The sequence below is a fragment of the Pocillopora damicornis genome, chromosome 8 (genome assembly GCF_964200805.1).
Source record: "Pocillopora damicornis chromosome 8, jaPocDami1.2, whole genome shotgun sequence".
NCBI classification, from domain to species: Eukaryota; Metazoa; Cnidaria; class Anthozoa; order Scleractinia; family Pocilloporidae; genus Pocillopora; species Pocillopora damicornis.
The window spans coordinates 17,567,589-17,585,518 of NC_142677.1; the positions used below are offsets into that span (position 1 = coordinate 17,567,589).

The 17,930-nt window shown below is 39.5% G+C and overlaps 1 protein-coding gene and 1 pseudogene across 1 annotated transcript in view; both read right to left on the reverse strand.

The window, feature by feature from the left end:
* Positions 1-17,930, reverse strand: part of LOC113666146 (uncharacterized) — a 39,903-nt gene that overhangs the window by 1,004 nt on the left and 20,969 nt on the right. The window contains exons 27-44 of the mRNA XM_089180908.1: positions 17,849-17,899; positions 17,443-17,508; positions 16,954-17,013; positions 15,368-15,433; positions 14,835-14,900; positions 14,636-14,686; positions 14,233-14,298; positions 13,744-13,803; positions 10,826-10,891; positions 10,467-10,532; positions 10,264-10,314; positions 10,054-10,128; positions 9,082-9,135; positions 6,325-6,486; positions 5,714-5,791; positions 5,474-5,541; positions 4,524-4,616; positions 57-4,148 (exon numbers count right to left, since the gene is read on the reverse strand). Coding sequence (XP_089037034.1) covers positions 60-4,148; positions 4,524-4,616; positions 5,474-5,541; positions 5,714-5,791; positions 6,325-6,486; positions 9,082-9,135; positions 10,054-10,128; positions 10,264-10,314; positions 10,467-10,532; positions 10,826-10,891; positions 13,744-13,803; positions 14,233-14,298; positions 14,636-14,686; positions 14,835-14,900; positions 15,368-15,433; positions 16,954-17,013; positions 17,443-17,508; positions 17,849-17,899 — 5,288 coding nt within the window. The 3' untranslated portion in view covers positions 57-59. The remainder of the gene's footprint in view (positions 1-56; positions 4,149-4,523; positions 4,617-5,473; positions 5,542-5,713; positions 5,792-6,324; positions 6,487-9,081; positions 9,136-10,053; positions 10,129-10,263; positions 10,315-10,466; positions 10,533-10,825; positions 10,892-13,743; positions 13,804-14,232; positions 14,299-14,635; positions 14,687-14,834; positions 14,901-15,367; positions 15,434-16,953; positions 17,014-17,442; positions 17,509-17,848; positions 17,900-17,930) is intronic.
* Positions 11,873-13,030, reverse strand: LOC149041663 (uncharacterized; annotated as a pseudogene).

Below are 17,930 nucleotides of genomic sequence, written 5' to 3' on the forward strand. Positions count from 1 at the left end.
TAACATCTCATTTTTCGTTGATTGAGCAAAATTAAAGGCGTACTTACGATTGATACCTTTTAAATTTCCGTTAATTCCAGTTTCACGTCGTCCCCAATGAGTACAAATGGCGCCCAGTAATACCCTTTACTGAGCATTTCAGACTCTCTCATGCACTTCATGGCTTGATTGACAGCTTCACTAGTACCCTTGCCTTCTTCCAGTGCTCCGTAGAAATGTTTCATGAACGCCTGAGTACCATCGTCATCAATGGCCCACAGGGCTACAAGAACCGATCGAGCACCGGCACCTAAGAACGCTCTCGCAATGCCAACCACACCTTCGGCCATAACCTCACCGCAAGCGCTGTGACAGCAACTTAGCACAACCAGTCTAGCTCGCAGCCCGGCTCGTAACACGTCTCTCATTGTCAGTAGATAGTCTTCCTCTTCAGCTTGACAGCTTGTCCTACTCGTGTTTGGTGCCAAGAGAATCTCTCCTGTTTCTTTTTTACCATGCGCTGCAATGTGGACCAACGCAACTGAGGAAATTCGTCTTAATACCTCTTCCTTTGTCGCCTCCCCTCCAACGAGAGGAGCAATGCCGAGGATTCCTTCAATCATCTTCACCTCTTTCCTTGCACCTGGCAGCTGATTCAACAATTTACCCTGATAAAGGACCTGCTTGTAACATGGATCACCCACGAGCAGTGCACCGGTTTTATTGTGCAATTCTGTCGGGCAGTCAGAGATTGATTTTAAAATGGTTAGGGATGGAACCACTCGAATCCTGAAAGATTCGCACAGATACCTTGAATTCGAATCCACCAATGCTGCATAGGGCACCAAGCAAAGTGGACCTTCAGGAACAAATACAAGCTCATCTCCATCAATTAGATCTGCGATAGGAGCAACTATGATATCATAAAGCTTCCGCAGGGCGTTTTTTGTCGCGTTTCGCAGAGAACCATCACTCGCTCCTTTTTCATCTCGGCCCACTTGAGTTGAACATTTTTCCCATTCAACAGCAGCCCTTTCACTAACTTGCGATGAAGCAGCCTTATTCAAAGAGGTAATGTAAACTTCTAATTCACGTTGGTAACGAAAGTTGTTCACATGCTTTATTCTCCATTGGACGACTTCCCCGTTCCGAATAACCCACAAAGCAATGAAAGGCCCAGTAATTGCTAGAAAAACTGCATCTGATGAAACGTTTCTTAATGAAAGACAATCAGAGCATTTTCTAGAGTTCGACCGCGTGAGGGTTTGTCGAAAGCTATACTTTAAATCCACGATATCTCCTAGAGCTTGTGCACGTCCCTCCTCGGCAGCAAGAAGAGCTTTGACATGTTCACCCTTCAGTAAAAGTACGCGCCAAACACCATTGTATGCTGCTTTGTGAACATTTCGATACGAAATCTTCCAGTTATGGTTCAACAGAAAACTAGCCCGAACGTTATTGAAAATCTTTCTACTAGAAACATAATAGTCGAGGGCGCTTTGGAGACATTCCTGCATTTCAAAATTTGTAGCAAGACTACAAAGAGCCTGGGCAATCTCATTCTTGTCTCCCACTTCTTTGGCAATTTCTACATCCTGTTTATGGTACTCGATAGCTGTTTTGAACTGTCCTAGACTAAGATAAGCATTGCCAAGGTTGCCATAACTCCTTCCTTCTCCAGCCCTGTTTCCCACTTCTTTGACAATTTCTAGAACACGTTTATAGTACTCAATGGCTGTTTTGAACTGTCCTAGACTAAAATAGGCATTGCCAAGGTTGCCATAACTCCTTCCTTCTCCAGCCTTGTCTCCCACTTCTTTGGCAATTTCTACATTTTGTTTATGATACTCGATGGCTGTTTTGAACTTTCCTAGACTAAGATAAGCATTGCCAAGGTTGCCATAACTCGCTCCTTCTCCAGCCTTGTCTCCCACTTCTTTGGCAATTTCTAGACCTTGTTTATGGTACTCCATGGCTGTTTTGAACTGTCCTAGACCATCATAAGCAATGCCAAGGTTGCAATAACTCATTCCTTCTCCAGCCTTGTCTTCCACTTCTTTGGAAATTTCGAGACCTTGTTTATGGTACACGATGGCTGTTTTGAACTGTCCTAGACCACGATAGGCATTGCCAAGGTTGCCATAACTCGCTCCTTCTCCAGCCTTGTCTTCCACTGCTTTGGAAATTTCGAGACCTTGTGTATGGTACTCGATGGCTGTTTTGAACTGTCCTAGACTATAATAAGCATTGCCAAGGTTGCCATAACTCCTTCCTTCTCCAGCCTTGTCTCTCACTTCTTTGGCAATTTCTAGATGACGTTTATGGTTTTCGATGGCTGTTTTAAACTGTCCTAGACCATGATAAGCATTGCCAAGGTTGCCATAACTTTTTCCTTCTCCAGCCTTGTCTCCCAGTTCTTTGGCAATTTCTAGATGACGTTTGAGGTAGTCGATGGCCGTTTTGAACTGTCCTAGACCAAGATAAGCATTGCCAAGGTTGCCATAACTCGTTCCTTCTCCAGCCTTGCCTCCCACTTCTTTGGCAATTTCTAGACCTTGTTTATGGTACTCGATGGCTGTTTTGAACTGTCCTAGACCACGATAAGCAATACCAAGGTTGCCATAACTCATTCCTTCTCCAGCCTTGTCTCCCAGTTCTTTGGAAATTTCTACATCTTGTTTATGGTACTCGATGGCTGTTTTGAACTGTCCTAGACTATCATAAGCAATGCCAAGGTTGCAATAACTCCTTCCTTCTCCAGCCTTGTCTCCCACTTCTTTGGCAATTTCTAGACATCGTTTATGGTACCTGATGGCTGTTTTGAACTGTCCTAGACTAAGATGAGCATTGCCAAGGTTGCCATAAGTATTTCCTTCTCCAACCTTGTCTCCCACTTCTTTGGCAATTTCTAGATGACGTTTGAGGTAGTCGATGGCTGTTTTGAACTGTCCTAGACCAAGATAAGCATTGCCAAGGTTGCCATAACTCGCTCCTTCTCCAGCCTTGTCTCCCAGTTCTTTGGCAATTTCTAGATGACGTTTGAGGTAGTCGATGGCTGTTTTGAACTGTCTTAGACTATAAAAAACATTGCCAAGGTTGCCATACCTCGCTCCTTCTCCAGCCTTGTCTCCCTCTTCTTTGGCAGTTTCTAGACCTTGTTTATGGTACTCGATGGCTGTTTTGAACTGTCCTAGACCACGATAGGCATTGCCAAGGTTGCCATAAGTATTTCCTTCTCCAACCTTGTCTCCCACTTCTTTGGCAATTTGTAGATGACGTTTGTGGTACTCGATGGCTGTTTCGAACTGTCCTAGACTATCATAAGCAATGCCAAGGTTGCCATAACTATTTCCTTCTCTAGCCCTGTCTCCCACTTCTTTGGCAATTTCTAGAACACGTTTATAGTACTCAATGGCTGTTTTGAACTGTCCTAGACCAAGATAAGCATTGCCAAGGTTGCCATAACTCGCTCCTTCTCCAGCCTTGTCTCCCAGTTCTTTGGCAATCTCTAGATGACGTTTGAGGTAGTCGATGGCTGTTTTGAACTGTCCTAGACTATAAAAAACATTGCCAAGGTTGCCATAACTCGCTCCTTCTCCAGCCTTGTCTCCCTCTTCTTTGGCAATTTCTAGACCTTGTTTATGGTACTCGATGGCTGTTTTGAACTGTCCTAGACCACGATAGGCATTGCAAAGGTTGCCATAAGTATTTCCTTCTCCAACCTTGTCTCCCACTTCTTTGGCAATTTGTAGATGACGTTTGTGGTACTCGATGGCTGTTTCGAACTGTCCAAGACTATCATAAGCAATGCCAAGGTTGCCATAACTATTTCCTTCTCCAGCCCTGTCTCCCACTTCTTTGGCAATTTCTAGAACACGTTTATAGTACTCAATGGCTGTTTTGAACTGTCCTAGACTAAGATAAGCATTGCCAAGGTTGCCATAACTCGCTCCTTCTCCAGCCTTGTCTCCCAGTTCTTTGGCAATCTCTAGATGACGTTTGAGGTAGTCGATGGCTGTTTTGAACTGTCCTAGACTATAAAAAGCATTGCCAAGGTTGCCATAACTCTTTCCTTCTCCAGCCTTGTCTCCCACTTCTTTGGCAATTTCTAGACGACGTTTAGATTGGGCCATGAGAGTCACTCGCACAGAATTCCTCTGAATTCCTTCCTGGATGTGGATTTTTAACGAAGTTCTTAAGTTTGTGAAAGTGACTAGACTCCAAAGAAAATACAGAGACAGAGAGGTAGGCTTTTGTTCTAGCCATAAGAATTTGTTGATTTATAATCTTTAGAACGTACGTATATTTTAGAAGACTTCAGGATTTGGCTAACCCCTTTTTGATGTTTTTATTTGAGTGAGGACTGGAAAAATATTGGACCCTGCGGTCGTAACGATTAAGCAATGTAATTTCGTGATTTTCGTTACTGGCCTCTCCACCGAGACATGTGAACTCGAGATGCACGTTTTAACCTCTTTAGAGTTTCTGGTTGCCTAAGACAGTTTTATTTAAAGAAAAATTCAGGTAATGGTTGTCAGGTTTACCTTTATTTGCAGTGGCTTTATCTCTCCGGATGCGATTGTCTCACTGCCACACTTGTTTAATAGATGACGCAACCTTTCGCTATTATCGTCCATCTTCAATGCGTTAAGTCAAATGACACTGCTGAGAGGAAAGGTGGAATGCTTAGGGAGGGTGTTTCATCCAGTTTTTAGGAGAAAGTCTATTAGACACTACAAGACTTCTACCTGCAGAGTGCCTTTTCGGCTTTTGAGAACTCGATGAAAGCACCTTTCTTACAAAATTGTCAATCTTGATAACTTTTCTTTGCAGTTCACACAGTAATTCGATTAAGTCGCACACTTGTCAGATTTTTTAATTGTTCAGCCTTTTAACTCTTTACGGTGGCAAATTTACGTTTCCAACTCAGTTGTTAACACTAAATTACCTCCCATACTCTCCCACCGACGCAGCACCACAGTTTCTTTGGAAACTTACCCCCTTTTTTCATTTCTAATTGTTCGCCTTGCCTAAAATATCGGTCCCTTACTTGTTACTCTATGCTCATTTACAATAATTTTAACGAAGAGAAACGTATCGATTCACTCCAAAAAAAAAGCGTCCGTAAAAGAGCAGCCATGAATGACAAAAGCGTTTTAAAGACCACTGAGTGTAAAAAAAAAATGTAATCTACAACGTTGAATAACTAAGGATTACGTAATATTTCGGTGGGACACAGGAAAAAGGGCAATTATGAATGACAAGAAGTTTCTAAGTCTTTTCAACTTAAGAGTAAATAAGGAACCACCAGTTAAACGCAAATGGCATAAATTTAGAAATATGGAACGAGCTCTGAAGGAAAACGAGTGGATGAGGGAAAATTTGAAAATCATTGGACGTCCTAAGTTTGCACCAGATTTCTTAAGTTAAGCTTAAAGTGGAAATTACTTGAGTTTTTTACGTCTTATATGCAAATGTATTTTTCAAAGGATACGGCCAATCCTTTATGACACCAGATCTTTGCTTCATCATACAACTTAAGCTGCACACAAGCTTCAGCTCCTATAAAAATAACGATTAGTGAGAAACATCTAAGTGCCAAAATATTAGTATTTTCAATTCACAAATGAAGATTTATGGTGCGTGACCGCGTAGATTTGAGCTAGAAACATCTACTTCAACCTACGTAGCCAGGGAGTTATCACTACTGAATGGCGACTAAAATTAAACTCACCTTTCTCCAAGGCTTTGGTGAAAGTTGGCTCCAATTGTACAGCAATTGTGGCATCATCTAGGCTGTTTTCAAAGTTTTCTGAAAGAGAGAGTTAGGGCTAACCGGTCATTTGCGGTCGATAGAATTGCAAAAAGAGTAACAGATTCGCTTTCAATAGGCCTCTTTACAACTAATTCCGGGTTTTCTTTCACTTTAAAAAGACTTGGGCTCCCTCATATAACTTTCGATAACGCGGTTGGGGGGGGGGGGGGGGGAGGGAGGGTTTGGCGGGGAGAATACATATGGGAAGTGCAGGTGATAACGGGATTGGTTTATTAATTTTCCCCTTTTTTACCATTAGGACCTAAAACTTGAACTTGAACGCTCGAAGTTAAATTAAAGAGGGTCGTGGGTGATATAAAGCTCTTCTCGGGATTTCGGTTCAATAAAGGTCACAAGATTTGGAGTCTTTATCTTAAGTAGCTGTTATATTACTGGATGTCCTTCAGTTTAAGTCATTCGGAGTGATAGATAAACGATCAGAAAAATTAGCGTAAAATGGGACCACATGACTCTTTTTGAAGATGAACTTTTAAGTAAACTATAAATAATTGAACGTTGAAATTCCATACTTAAACGGAAATGGGCTGCTGCCCTGTTATTGTAGAGTCTGGCTGTCAGCCGATTATCTTTGCAGTTTAGTTGAAGTCCTTCAGTGTACAGTTGTAGCGCTCTATGAAAATCTCCTTGTCTGTATTCTTTGTTACCTTGCTGAAAACAATCCTTTGCTCTCACTAAAAATACAGGAAACACCGGAATATTACTCGTTATGACCAATTACTTACAATACCCCGCATACCCAGCATAGCAATGATCATGTCCAAAAATATATAAGCCCACTTATTCAGTATTCACGTCTTATATCCTTTTGGAAGAATATGGATTTTTATGATTTCGAGAACATTTTAAGCAAGCTCTTTCTTATGGATGGGCAGTTGTTCTTGATTGGAAGCGGATCAAGAAAAGCAAATAGAAAAGACAACAACAATGAATCAATTACAACAAGAAACCCGAATATATTAGAATAAGGGGGGTAAGTTTCTATAGTAATTGTGGTGCTACGTCGGTGGGAGAGTATAGCAGGTAATTCAGTGTTAAAAACTGAGTTGAAAAAGTAAATTGGCCACCGAAAAGATTTAAAAGGCTGATATTTCGAGCGTTAGTCAGAACGACTGGAGGAATTGTGGGTTGTGTGTGGGTTTATTTGCAGAAAATGGAGCTACGCTATTGGTGGGAATATGGTGACGAGAAAACAAGAATAAATTAGTTAAGTGAAAAGCGCTCATTTATACCGTGGGGATTAAGGGTGCCGATTTGGAAGAAAATTTTTGTTCTAATGTTTTGCAGCATTCCGAACTGCCGAGATGTACGGAAAGGCCGCAAACTGCCATGCGTTGTTTAGAATGATTAGGGAGATTTAAGCGTCTAGCGACTGGTTTGGATGCGTCCTTGTCATTTCTTTCTACGTCGCAAACGTATTCTCGGAATCGGTCACCTAGTCGTCTTCCTGTTTCACCAATATATAACTCATTGCAAAAAGTGAAAGTTATGCAATAAATGACATTGGCGGAGGTACACGTAAGGTGATCAGTGATCTTAATGGATCTCTTGGGTCCTGGTATTTTCTCTATGATCTTCCGGAAAGTATTATTCACTCTCATCGACAATTAATTCATGTATGAAGATTTACCTCTGTTCATTAGGTAAACGGTTGGGAAGTAATTTTAAGTAAATTCAATTTTTTTTTATTTTGAAGTTGTGAGGGTTTGCTTGTCGTTTGTTTACTGCAATGGCTTGTGTAAATCTGGTCTTTTCTCCATAAAAACTAAATTCGAATGATACACTCCAACGAGACTTACGGGGATTTAATGCAGCCTTTTCTTATTGAATTCCTTCAGTTTCTGTTGTGCAATTTACGGTACAAATGTCCAAATTGAACGGACTTGGAAAGACTCACCGAGAGCGTATATTTGTTGTAGAACTGAAATTAAAACTTCGCTCGCCCTTTCACTACGAAAAAATTGTTTGAGAAAATTCAGATATTAAATGAATGAAAGTTTCCTCAATTAGTTCAACTATAACCAAATACCTCACGTTTTAACTTTCTGGGTACTTTTTGTGAACGACTAAAATTAATTGCAGGCGGTTTTTGGGCCGCTTGTCAACCAACGTAATGACACTATTGCTTATACAAATTAATTCTCAAACCGATATTTTTCTGTCAACCAAAGTGATTTGAGAGAGAGAAAAGAGAGGATTAATAGGTTATTTATCAGCTTGAGGTAGTGACCGACGTCTTTGCTTCAAATACTGCTCAGCTGGAAAAACGAGATATATTTATAAAAAATGGCAACGAAAGTAGAGATGTACTAGGCGACTCACGAAAGCGTTACTGTTGCCCGTGGGCAGCGCTAGGAAAATACTGACCGGGTAAAGAACCAATCAGATTGCAGGATTCGTTACCATGCCCTCTTTTGCCATTCTTGCACGATGCTGTTCATAGCGTTCCATTACATGAGTATTTCAAGACACGTGCGTCACTTTTTCAATGAATCTTTTTTTTTAAGAAAGGCTGGTGCGACATGTTTTCTCGCGCAGAAGAATGGTAATCAAAGTTACTCCTGGAAAAAGATTATCACTTCACTTCGTTCTATTCGAGGGGAGATGGACAATTTGCACCAAATCAGTTCAAACTCTTGGTTCATCTTCAGCAACGTTCCGAAAGAGAAATTTCCAACTGAATGTAGAGAATAACCTTGGATTGCTCATAAACTCGCGCCTCTAACACAGTCAGTCAGATTTCACACTAGAACTAGGTAATTTAGTATTATCAACTGAGTTGATAATGTAAATTGGCCACTGTAAAGAGTTTCAAAGCTGACTTTTGGAGCGTTTGCCCTTTGTCATTCTCTCTGACGAACTGGGCTAACGCTCGAAACGTCAGCTTTGAAACTTTTTTACGATGGCAAATTTACATTATGAACTCAGTTGATAAAGCCAAATGTTATCTTGTTATATTCCCCCACCGATGCAGCACCACAGTTTCTTTAGAAACTTACCCTCCATAAAAATATAACAAGTTGAATTGCGGCTCTGTCGCTCTGGTTTTCCTGCGAGTCAGGTATGCGCAGTTTCCTTGTTTCCACTAAAATTTCTCATCGGCTCCTTGTAGTAATTCCTTTTCGTGACACGCTGATTTAGTTTCGGTTTTACGACACTCAGTAATAAAGCGCTCTACTAGCTACGGTTGAATTGTTCCGAGTGTAAGAGGGACAGTGGATGAGTACAGATCGTCCTACCTTGTGGAACACGTTAGTCTTCTCACTTACCTACTAAGGGGTCGTTGTCTAGGTCCACATCTTTATCATCTGAAGTTTTGTTCGCTGAAATTATAGCGAAGATATGTAAGATGTCTTTTGCGCGTGTCACAACGGAACCAATTTTCCATTTTAGTGACCCATGATGAAATGGAATATCTGTTTTTGCATCCCAATGGCCAACCGTACCGATTTCTAATCTGTCAGAATCACTCTCTTTGTCATGGAAAAGGCTTTATGAAATTGAACGCGCGAAGGAATTTTTCGACGTCTTGCTTAACTAAAAATTCGTCGGTGGTTTTAAAAATGGAAACTAAATGGAAGCCCTTACTGAGCACGGATTTCTAGCTCTGAGTTGGATAGTGAAAGATTTTCTGGAATGGTGACGACAGATTTGTGGCTCTCGGGTGATGAGTGAGGACCGATAAGTTGGTCGAGTTTTTGGGCCTTAATTTGGTGAAATGGTTAAAAACACTGCCTTTGGTGACGATATTGCTTGGAATGAGAGAGGATGCATAAAAATTAGAGCGAAAACAAATGTTCTCTTAGGTTTTAACGCGTTTCGCCTTCGTCTTGGTGCCGAAAATATTGGTTTAAGAACGCCCACCAGTCCATATATGCAGAAAAATATGATCTGCAAATATTTTATTTAAAACGGTGCAGCATCTTTTAGGCTCAGTAGCCTTAATTTTTTCTTTTAAAGAAATGACAGGGGAAAAACTTCACACTTTTGAGTTTGGTCACGTATGGTGTCTTCTATAATTTTCTTGCATACACTTTTTTTTATATCGTGATAGATAAAAAGCCATTCCATCACTCACAGGTACAATATACTCTAAACTTGTGACAGTGCAATTGATAACTGGGCTGTTAGACTGTCGAAATACCAAGATTACTCAGTTTGCTCATCATCGATAACAAATCTCGGTTCGAGTTGTAGTATCATATCGTTATAATCATAAAAAAAATCTAATAAGGCCTCACTTTTTTCCTCACCTGGGGAACCGTTGTCAGCAGCAGCCAGGTTTTCATCAGCTTCCATGTTGTCCTCTTTGTCAACTGAAATACCAATACATATTAATAATTAAAACACTCCCTATCTATGATGATCTCTGATGATGACCAAGATTTATATTTCGACTTAATTTCGGACTTAAGCTTACATTCATTCAGTTTTATATTGATCTCTTTTACCTTTTGGTTTGCTTCCATCGTCATCTGATTCCTTCTTGGATGTAAAATGATCTTGAAATAGCGAAGAACACAAATTTACTTGAGCAAGGAACACTTTCAGGGTTCAGGTTGTTCGACGATGTGTTTGATTTGATTGCGCGTGTTGTACTCAGTAGTTACATACTTAAATTACCACTATCTTTTTTCTTTTTTATTTCTCTCACCTGAAGAAAGTTTATCATCCAAATCAAGTTTTTCTTGGATTGCTTTAACTTTATCCTCTGACGTACCTAAAAAAATAGAAAATAATTAAACATGTTCGGTTGTGCTTTGGAAAATGTTTTAAAACAATGAAGGATAATAAATTTTTAGAAAGCAACCAACAGACACGTTTATGAATACAATACATCAACAACAGTGGATGTAGTGTTTTTTGACCCAAGGTTTTCCTATTGTTGCTTTTTATGGCTGTTAAGCATTAAAATAGATGCTGCTTGTTGTTGATTTAAAGCAACCAACGCTCACTCAATAAACCAGCCCTTATAACAATGAATTCACACAAACAGACGGTATAATTCTTTACCTGTTGAACTCCCGTTCTCTAAATCCTTTGATTTTTCAGAGGAAAGGACTTGACTTTTCTCCTGGTCTAAAAGTTAAAAAACAGATTGTTTAAATGCTCATCATCACAATTATCATTTTTGCCATTCATCAGTTGTGCTATCATTATCATCGTTACTATTATCAGAATTGTTCTTGATCAATTTGACAGGATAATAAAAGTCATAGAATAATAAATGTCACAAAAGAAAACTAATTACGGCCAATTGGAATTTTCGTGATAGCCTTGTTGAAACCATTCCTGTTAGACTATCAAAATAGATAAATAATTGTCCATTAAAAGAAAAAAAGACTCCAGTTGCGAGTTGCGGTATAAAGATCGGCGCTAAACACATTTTACCATTTTTTTGCTAATGATTTGTCTGCAAAGACCTGGTTTTCTCCTGCTCCTAACTTAACTTGCGCCTCTTCAGTTAAACCAAACAGCAATTAGTATAACTGGTATCCAAATTACAACATCCAGCACTTTTCTTTTACTAGTCTTGATCCTCATGTCTATTTGAGGGTTTTTCCCCATTTCAATTTCAAAGACAAAAATAAATTTTGAAACTAAAAAAAAAGCACAAGCAAATGTTTTAAATAACAACTGCTATTATGAGTCTGGGAAATCATTCTTCTCTTATGCAGTCAGAACATTTTTGGAGGTACAGTTCGTCCTGTTATAGTAAAATAACACGTAGACTCATAGTCAACGGTGTGGTTCGTCATTCCCTGACTTTTAGCAGTTTGATTGGTGACATCACCATTGATCGTTGCTAGCTTGTTTTAAGTCAGTCATTTTTTAGCCCCCTTTCCTATCTCCTTTTCCGAGGTTGGGAATCGGCGAACTTGATATAATGAACTGCAACTTGTATGTTGTTTGGATTTTCTCTCTGTAATAGTGTAGTTTGATCGTCCGGGAGAGTGTAGTCCTGAGAAGGACTGTTGTCGGTAGTGGCATCTGACGTTTCGACAACCTGAGCGGAAGTCATCATCTTGTATACACTGATTGGTCAGTTTTGCCATGATGTTATTGCCTATAAGACTCAGGTGGCGTAAGTCGGTCGTGATTGGTCGGTCTCGATCCGTTAGTGAAGTCAGGTCGTTCTGTTCGTTCATTTGTAATGGTAATGTCGTGAATGAGTCGTTTGTATGGTGCCGGTAGTGGTTCACACTTTTTAAGGGGAGTCTGTTCCAAATTGGTAAACCAGCTTTCTTGGGTCAGTCGTTGAAAGTAGTTGGTGCTGTAGGTTGGGCATTGCGCGGAGCGCCAGTGAATGGAGTGGTTCGTAAGTCAGTGATGTTCAACAATGTGATTGTTGACATCGCCTTTCCTTGTTGCTCGTTTGTGTTCAGTTAGCTAGTTGTGAGGTTTCTGCCAGTCTAACCGATGTAGAAGGCGTGGCAGTGGGAGCAATTGATCTTATACAATGCTTCTTAGCTGTTCCTCGGTTCGTCTTTGTCTTTGACGTTAGTCAGTAACTGATGTAGTGTGGTATTAAGTTTGTGAGCGACGTGGATATTGAATGGTTGTAGGATGCGCGAGATGTTCTCAGATATGCCTTTACGTACGGTATAGTTGCTGTAGTCGTAGGAGTTGTGTTGGCGTTAGCTTCGGTAGTAGTAGTAAGTCGGTAAGTGTTACGTTTGATGAAGTCTTCGTTGTAGTTGTTCTTAGAAAAAACACGGTCAAGGTACTTGTTCTCTTCGGATAAGCTGTCTGTCGTGTCGCATCCTAGTTGCGCTCGTCGCGTAAGAGTCCTGATAGATGTGGCTTTGTGTGATGTCGGGCTATAGGATGACTCGTTCAGTAATCTGTCAATATGTGTCGGTTTCCTGTAAACTGTTGTTCGTAGTGAGTTGTCGCCACGGCTTACCAGGCAGTCTAGAAAAGGTAGTTTACCATTTTTTTCGACCTCTCTGTATGTCAGTGTTTTTTTCGTTGAGGTGGTGGTGGAATGCGTCGATTTCGTCGTGTCGTACGGCGGTGAAAATATCGTCAACGTAGCGTAACCAAAGCGGTATCGTTTACCGGTAAGTCGAAAGGGCGCTTTCCTCGATGTTGCATCACAATTTCTGCTACAACAACAGAAACTGGAGACCCAATAGCTGTACCGTGTAACTGTTTGTAGTGTTTACCGTTGTATTGAAAGTAAGTTGACGTCAGGAAAAGGTTTAGTAAGTCCATAATGTCCTCTGTCGGTAGCAGTAGAGGGTCGGTAGATTGTAAGATAGCAGTCTCAGTACATTGTAGTGCTATTTAAAGTGGAATACTTGTAAAAAGCGATTTCACATCAAATGACACTAGTTTGTAGTCGTTAGGTATCTGTAACAATGTCAAGTAATTCAGTAGGTATCAGTTGTTTCAGTTTGTCGTGAAGTTGTTGTGTCTTGTTTTTGTAGCGTTTGAGTCTTCTGTGGAAATCATTTAGCCGCGCTTTGACCAGTCGTCTGCAGGTGGCTCTGACGATATGGATGACCTCTTGAGTGTTCAACGGGGACTTAAGTTTGAGCCCGGCCGGGAAAAGGTTGTGATCTTTACTGCAGTGATTAAACCAGAGTTGTTGTCGTATTCGTCTGACAGTGCTTGCGTAGGTGATGTAGTCGTTCGTAAGTCTTTCGCTCTCTCGTCCAAGCGAACGTAACACAATAAATGGTTTGAACCCAGGGGTAACATATAATAGCGTTTGAAGCTCTTTTTTCTTTCGTTTTATAAACCTTGACTTCGTCTCGGTAACTCAATATTCAAAAACTCCTTAGTCAAAATCCAGTCCGCCCAGTCACCCCACATACTTGGTGAAATACGCGCACAGGTGATTTTCAGAAAATAACCTTTGTATATGAAATTCCACTTAATTCAGTCCTTGAAGGACTTTGATTTCTCTGTGCTACCTAACTTACCTACTAAAGGAGCATCCTTCATATCCACTTTTTTCTCAACAGGAGTAGCTTTAGTTTTGCCTGTCAATAAAATTACAACGAAATGGTTTTCACTCTTTTTTGTGTCGTCAACTGATCAAGGAGGCAACTCATGGACTAAACTTGTGATAATGCGATTGATATCTGGTCTGTTAGACTGTCGAGGTACCAAGAATGTTCGCTTTGCTCATCATAGTTGACAAAATAATAAGTAATAATAGATAAGTTTCTAAAAAAACTGTGGTGCTGCGTCGGTGGGAGAGTATAACAGGGTAATGAACTGAGTTGATAATGTAAACTAGCAACCGTAAAGAGTTTTAAAGCTGACGTTTAGAGCGTTAGCCCTTAGTCAGAGCGAATGGCTCTGATTCAATATCAACTCAGTTGATAGATGACAAAATTTCAGTTCTAGTTGTCTTGTTATGGTTAATTCTAAAAAGAAATCTAAAGATGCTTGTTTCTTTTTCTCACCTGATAAACCTTTAGCAGCAAAGTCCAGGCTTCCAACAGCTGCTGTTGAGGAGGCCTGTTGACCAACTAAAATACCAATACATGTAAATAGTAATAATACTCGTGACTTTTCACAACTTTTGTTTTCTTTATCTCCTAATATATGCAAGGTCTTTTCCCCTAGGTGTAAAAATATTTAAGACCCGAATCGGTTTGAAAAGTGAAAAATGTACAACGTATGGTTATCGTGCCGATTTAGGCTGTAAAATAATTTCTTCTTTAGTTCTATCCTAAGTATTGACCTTCTAAAAGTGATCATCTCTCTTCAATTTTCGAAAAGCTGACTTGTTTTGCAATGTGTTTCCCAGTGTTTAATTGACGCTTAAGCTAAGACACACTCTGTGTTTGTTCTAATTACTTGTACCTGTTGATTTTCCATCATTGTCATCTGACTCCTTCTTGAATCCAAATTGACCTTGGAATGGTAGAGAAGAATATTTTATTTTAAGTAAAGGAAACATTTATCCGTAATAATTCAGTTGTCTGTGTTTTATTTATTTTCATAGGTCTTTTTTCACTCACAAACTTGAGAAGTGCAATTAAATTACTGTTTTCTCTCTCACCTGATAAAAGCTTATCCTCCAAATTCACGTTTTCTTGGTTTGCTGAATCTTTCCCTTCCGAAGTAGCTAAAAATTAGGAAAGAATCAAACATAGTGGGTTGCACTTTGGACTTTTCCTTTAAACAATGAAGAATAATACATTCATAGAAATTAACTTCCTTACTTTGTATAGAACGTCAAATATGATCAAGAATAATAATTGCACCCTTTTCACGGGGGCACATAGAGGAAAGAGTGTTCATAGTTCAGTTGAGTATAAATTTACGTCTAGTTTGTGGCGACACATCAAATAAAAAGATATCTGGCGTATGATCAAGTGCCTATATTGGACATGGAACCCATTGAAGTGGTATCCTAAGGACGGGGAAATTACAAACAAGTGAGGAATGCCGCGAGTATTTAGACCTGCTGGACCAGGAAAAATTTCAGAATGATAAGTTGAATAACAACATATTGAATAATTTCTGTCCATCATCGGTGCAAACTCTGCACATGTGAACAATTTCTGAAAAGCATTTAACTGCTTTTCTCACCTAATGAACTTTTGTCAGTCAAGTCCTGGTTTCCTTCGGCTGCTTCAACTTGCGCCTCTTTGGTAACTAAAAAAAACAAAGAATATTAGTGGTCGTAAAAACTGGAATATTTGAAAAGCTTTTCTATTAATTTCCACCATCCTCTGATATTTTTATTGGGGTTTTCCTCTTAGCATCACAGTATGAAAGACTAAAATAACTTTAGAAACTGAAAAATATAAATTTCTCTGTTACTGTGTAGCTTACGGCTCTGAAAGAATCTCTTGGTTATTTCTGTCTTAATATCAACCCACAGAAAAGTACTCATTCTGTCACTTTTCAATCTTTAAAACGCTCTATTGTCTTGAAACGTTTCATTTGAAGTAACTAAAACTGTGCTTTTGGTAAAAAGTTTCCTTAAGTGAATTTCCACAACAGTTGTCTGTTAACGTCTTCTTAGCCGCGTAAACATTCAAGATCAAGTAACAAGGTGCGAGGAAAACAACGAAATTGTTTAACGTTACAAATACTTGTAAACAATTAGAGATTGCTTTGAAATTAAGGAAACTGTGCCAACCAATGTTGTGGTTCTTTAGTCGACGATGTTCAGAAATGTGATTGTTGACATCATCATTTCTCACGGCCGATCTTTTAAACTGCTCCTTGTTAGTTCCGTTCGTAATTGAATGTTCTCTTGAGTTTTTATGGGTTTTGCCCTCGTCTCGGTGCCGACAATCTTGGTTAAGAACGCCTGCCAGTCTTTTGCAGAAAAAAGATCTGCGCATATTTTAATCAAACCGGCGCAGCCTCTTTTAGACTCAGTAGCCCTAATTTTGTCTGTTAAAGAAATGACAGGGAAAAAATTCACACTTTTGAGTTTTGTCACGTATTTGTGTCTTCTATAATTTCCTCGTATGCGCCATATTTTTATATCGTGATAGATAAAAAGCCAGTCCATCATTCGCAGGTACAATTCTTGCTCTAAACTTGTGATAGTGCGATTCATAGCTGGGCGATTGATAACCAAGATTATTTGGTTTGCTCATTATAGTTTACAAATCTCGGTTCTAGTTGTTGTATCATATCGTTACAATCATAACGGTGTGCACGTGCTTCTCTTATGCCGTCAGAAAATCACTGGAAGTACAGTTCGTGCTCTTACAGTGAAACAACACATGGACACTTAGTCAAAGCTGTGCACGTGGTTCGTCATTCGCTGATTTTCGGTAGTTTGATATCACCATTGATCTTTGCTCGTTCGTCTTAAGTCAGTCATTTGTTCGCGCTCTTTCCTATCTACCTGTCTCTGAAGTTGGGAATCGGTGCAATTCCTTTAATAAACTGCACCTTGTCTGTTGTTTGAATCTTCCTTGTCTTTAATGTTAATTAGTAACAGAAGTTCTTTTTGTCTTCGTTTCATAAACCTCGACTTCGTCTCGGTTACGCAATATTCAAAAACTTCTTAGTCAAAATCCAGTCCACTCAGTCACACCACATACTTGGTGAAATACACGTTCATGTGATTTTCAGAAAGTAATCTATGTATATTAAATTCCACCTAACTCAGTCTTTTAAGGACTTTCATTTCTCTGTGCTTTTTAACTTACCTACTAAAGGAGCATCCTTCATATCCACTTTTTTCTCAACAGAAGTAGCTTCACTCTTGTCTGTCAATGAAATTACAACGAAATGGTTTTCACTCTTTTTTATGTCATCAACTGATCAAGGAGGCAACTCATACACTAAACTTGTGATAATGCGATTGCTAACTGGTCTGTTAGACTGTCGAGGTACCAAGAATATTCGCTTTGCTCATCATGTAGTTGACAAAATAATAAAGGGGATAAGTTTCTAAAAAAAAAAAGTGGTGCTGCGTCGGTGGGAGAGTATAACGGGGAGATGAACTGAGTTGATAACGTAAATTGGCAACCGTAAAGAGTTTTAAAGCTGACATTTCGAGCATTAGCCCATCGTCAGAGGGAATGACTCTGATTCACTATCAACCCAGTTGATAGTTGAAAAAATTTCAGTACTAGTTGTCTTGTTATTGTTAATTCTAAAAGGAAATCTAAATATGCTTGTTTCTTTTTTCTCACCTGATAAACTGTTATCAGCAAAGTCCAAGCTTCCAACAGCTGCTGTTGAGGAGGCCTGTTGACCAACTAAAATACCGATACATGTAAATAGTAGTAATACTCGTGATTTTTCACAACTTTTGTTTTCTTCATCTCTTAATATATGCAAGGTTTTTCCCCTAGGTGTAAAAATATCTAAGATGGAAATCGGTCTGGAAAGTGAAAAATGTAAAACGCATGGTTATCGTGCCGATTTAAGCTGTAAATAATTTCTTCTTTATTTCTATCCTAAATGTTAACCCCCCAAAAAAGGCATCAGTCCCTCCTCAATCTTCGAAAAGCTCTCTTGATTTGTAACGTGTTTCTCGGTGTTTAATTGACGCTTAACTTTTAACACGCACTCTGTGTTTGCTGTAATCACTTGTACCTGTTGATTTGCCATCATCGTCGTCTGACTCCTTCTTGAATCCAGATAGACCTTGGAATGGTAAAAAAGAATATTTTATTTT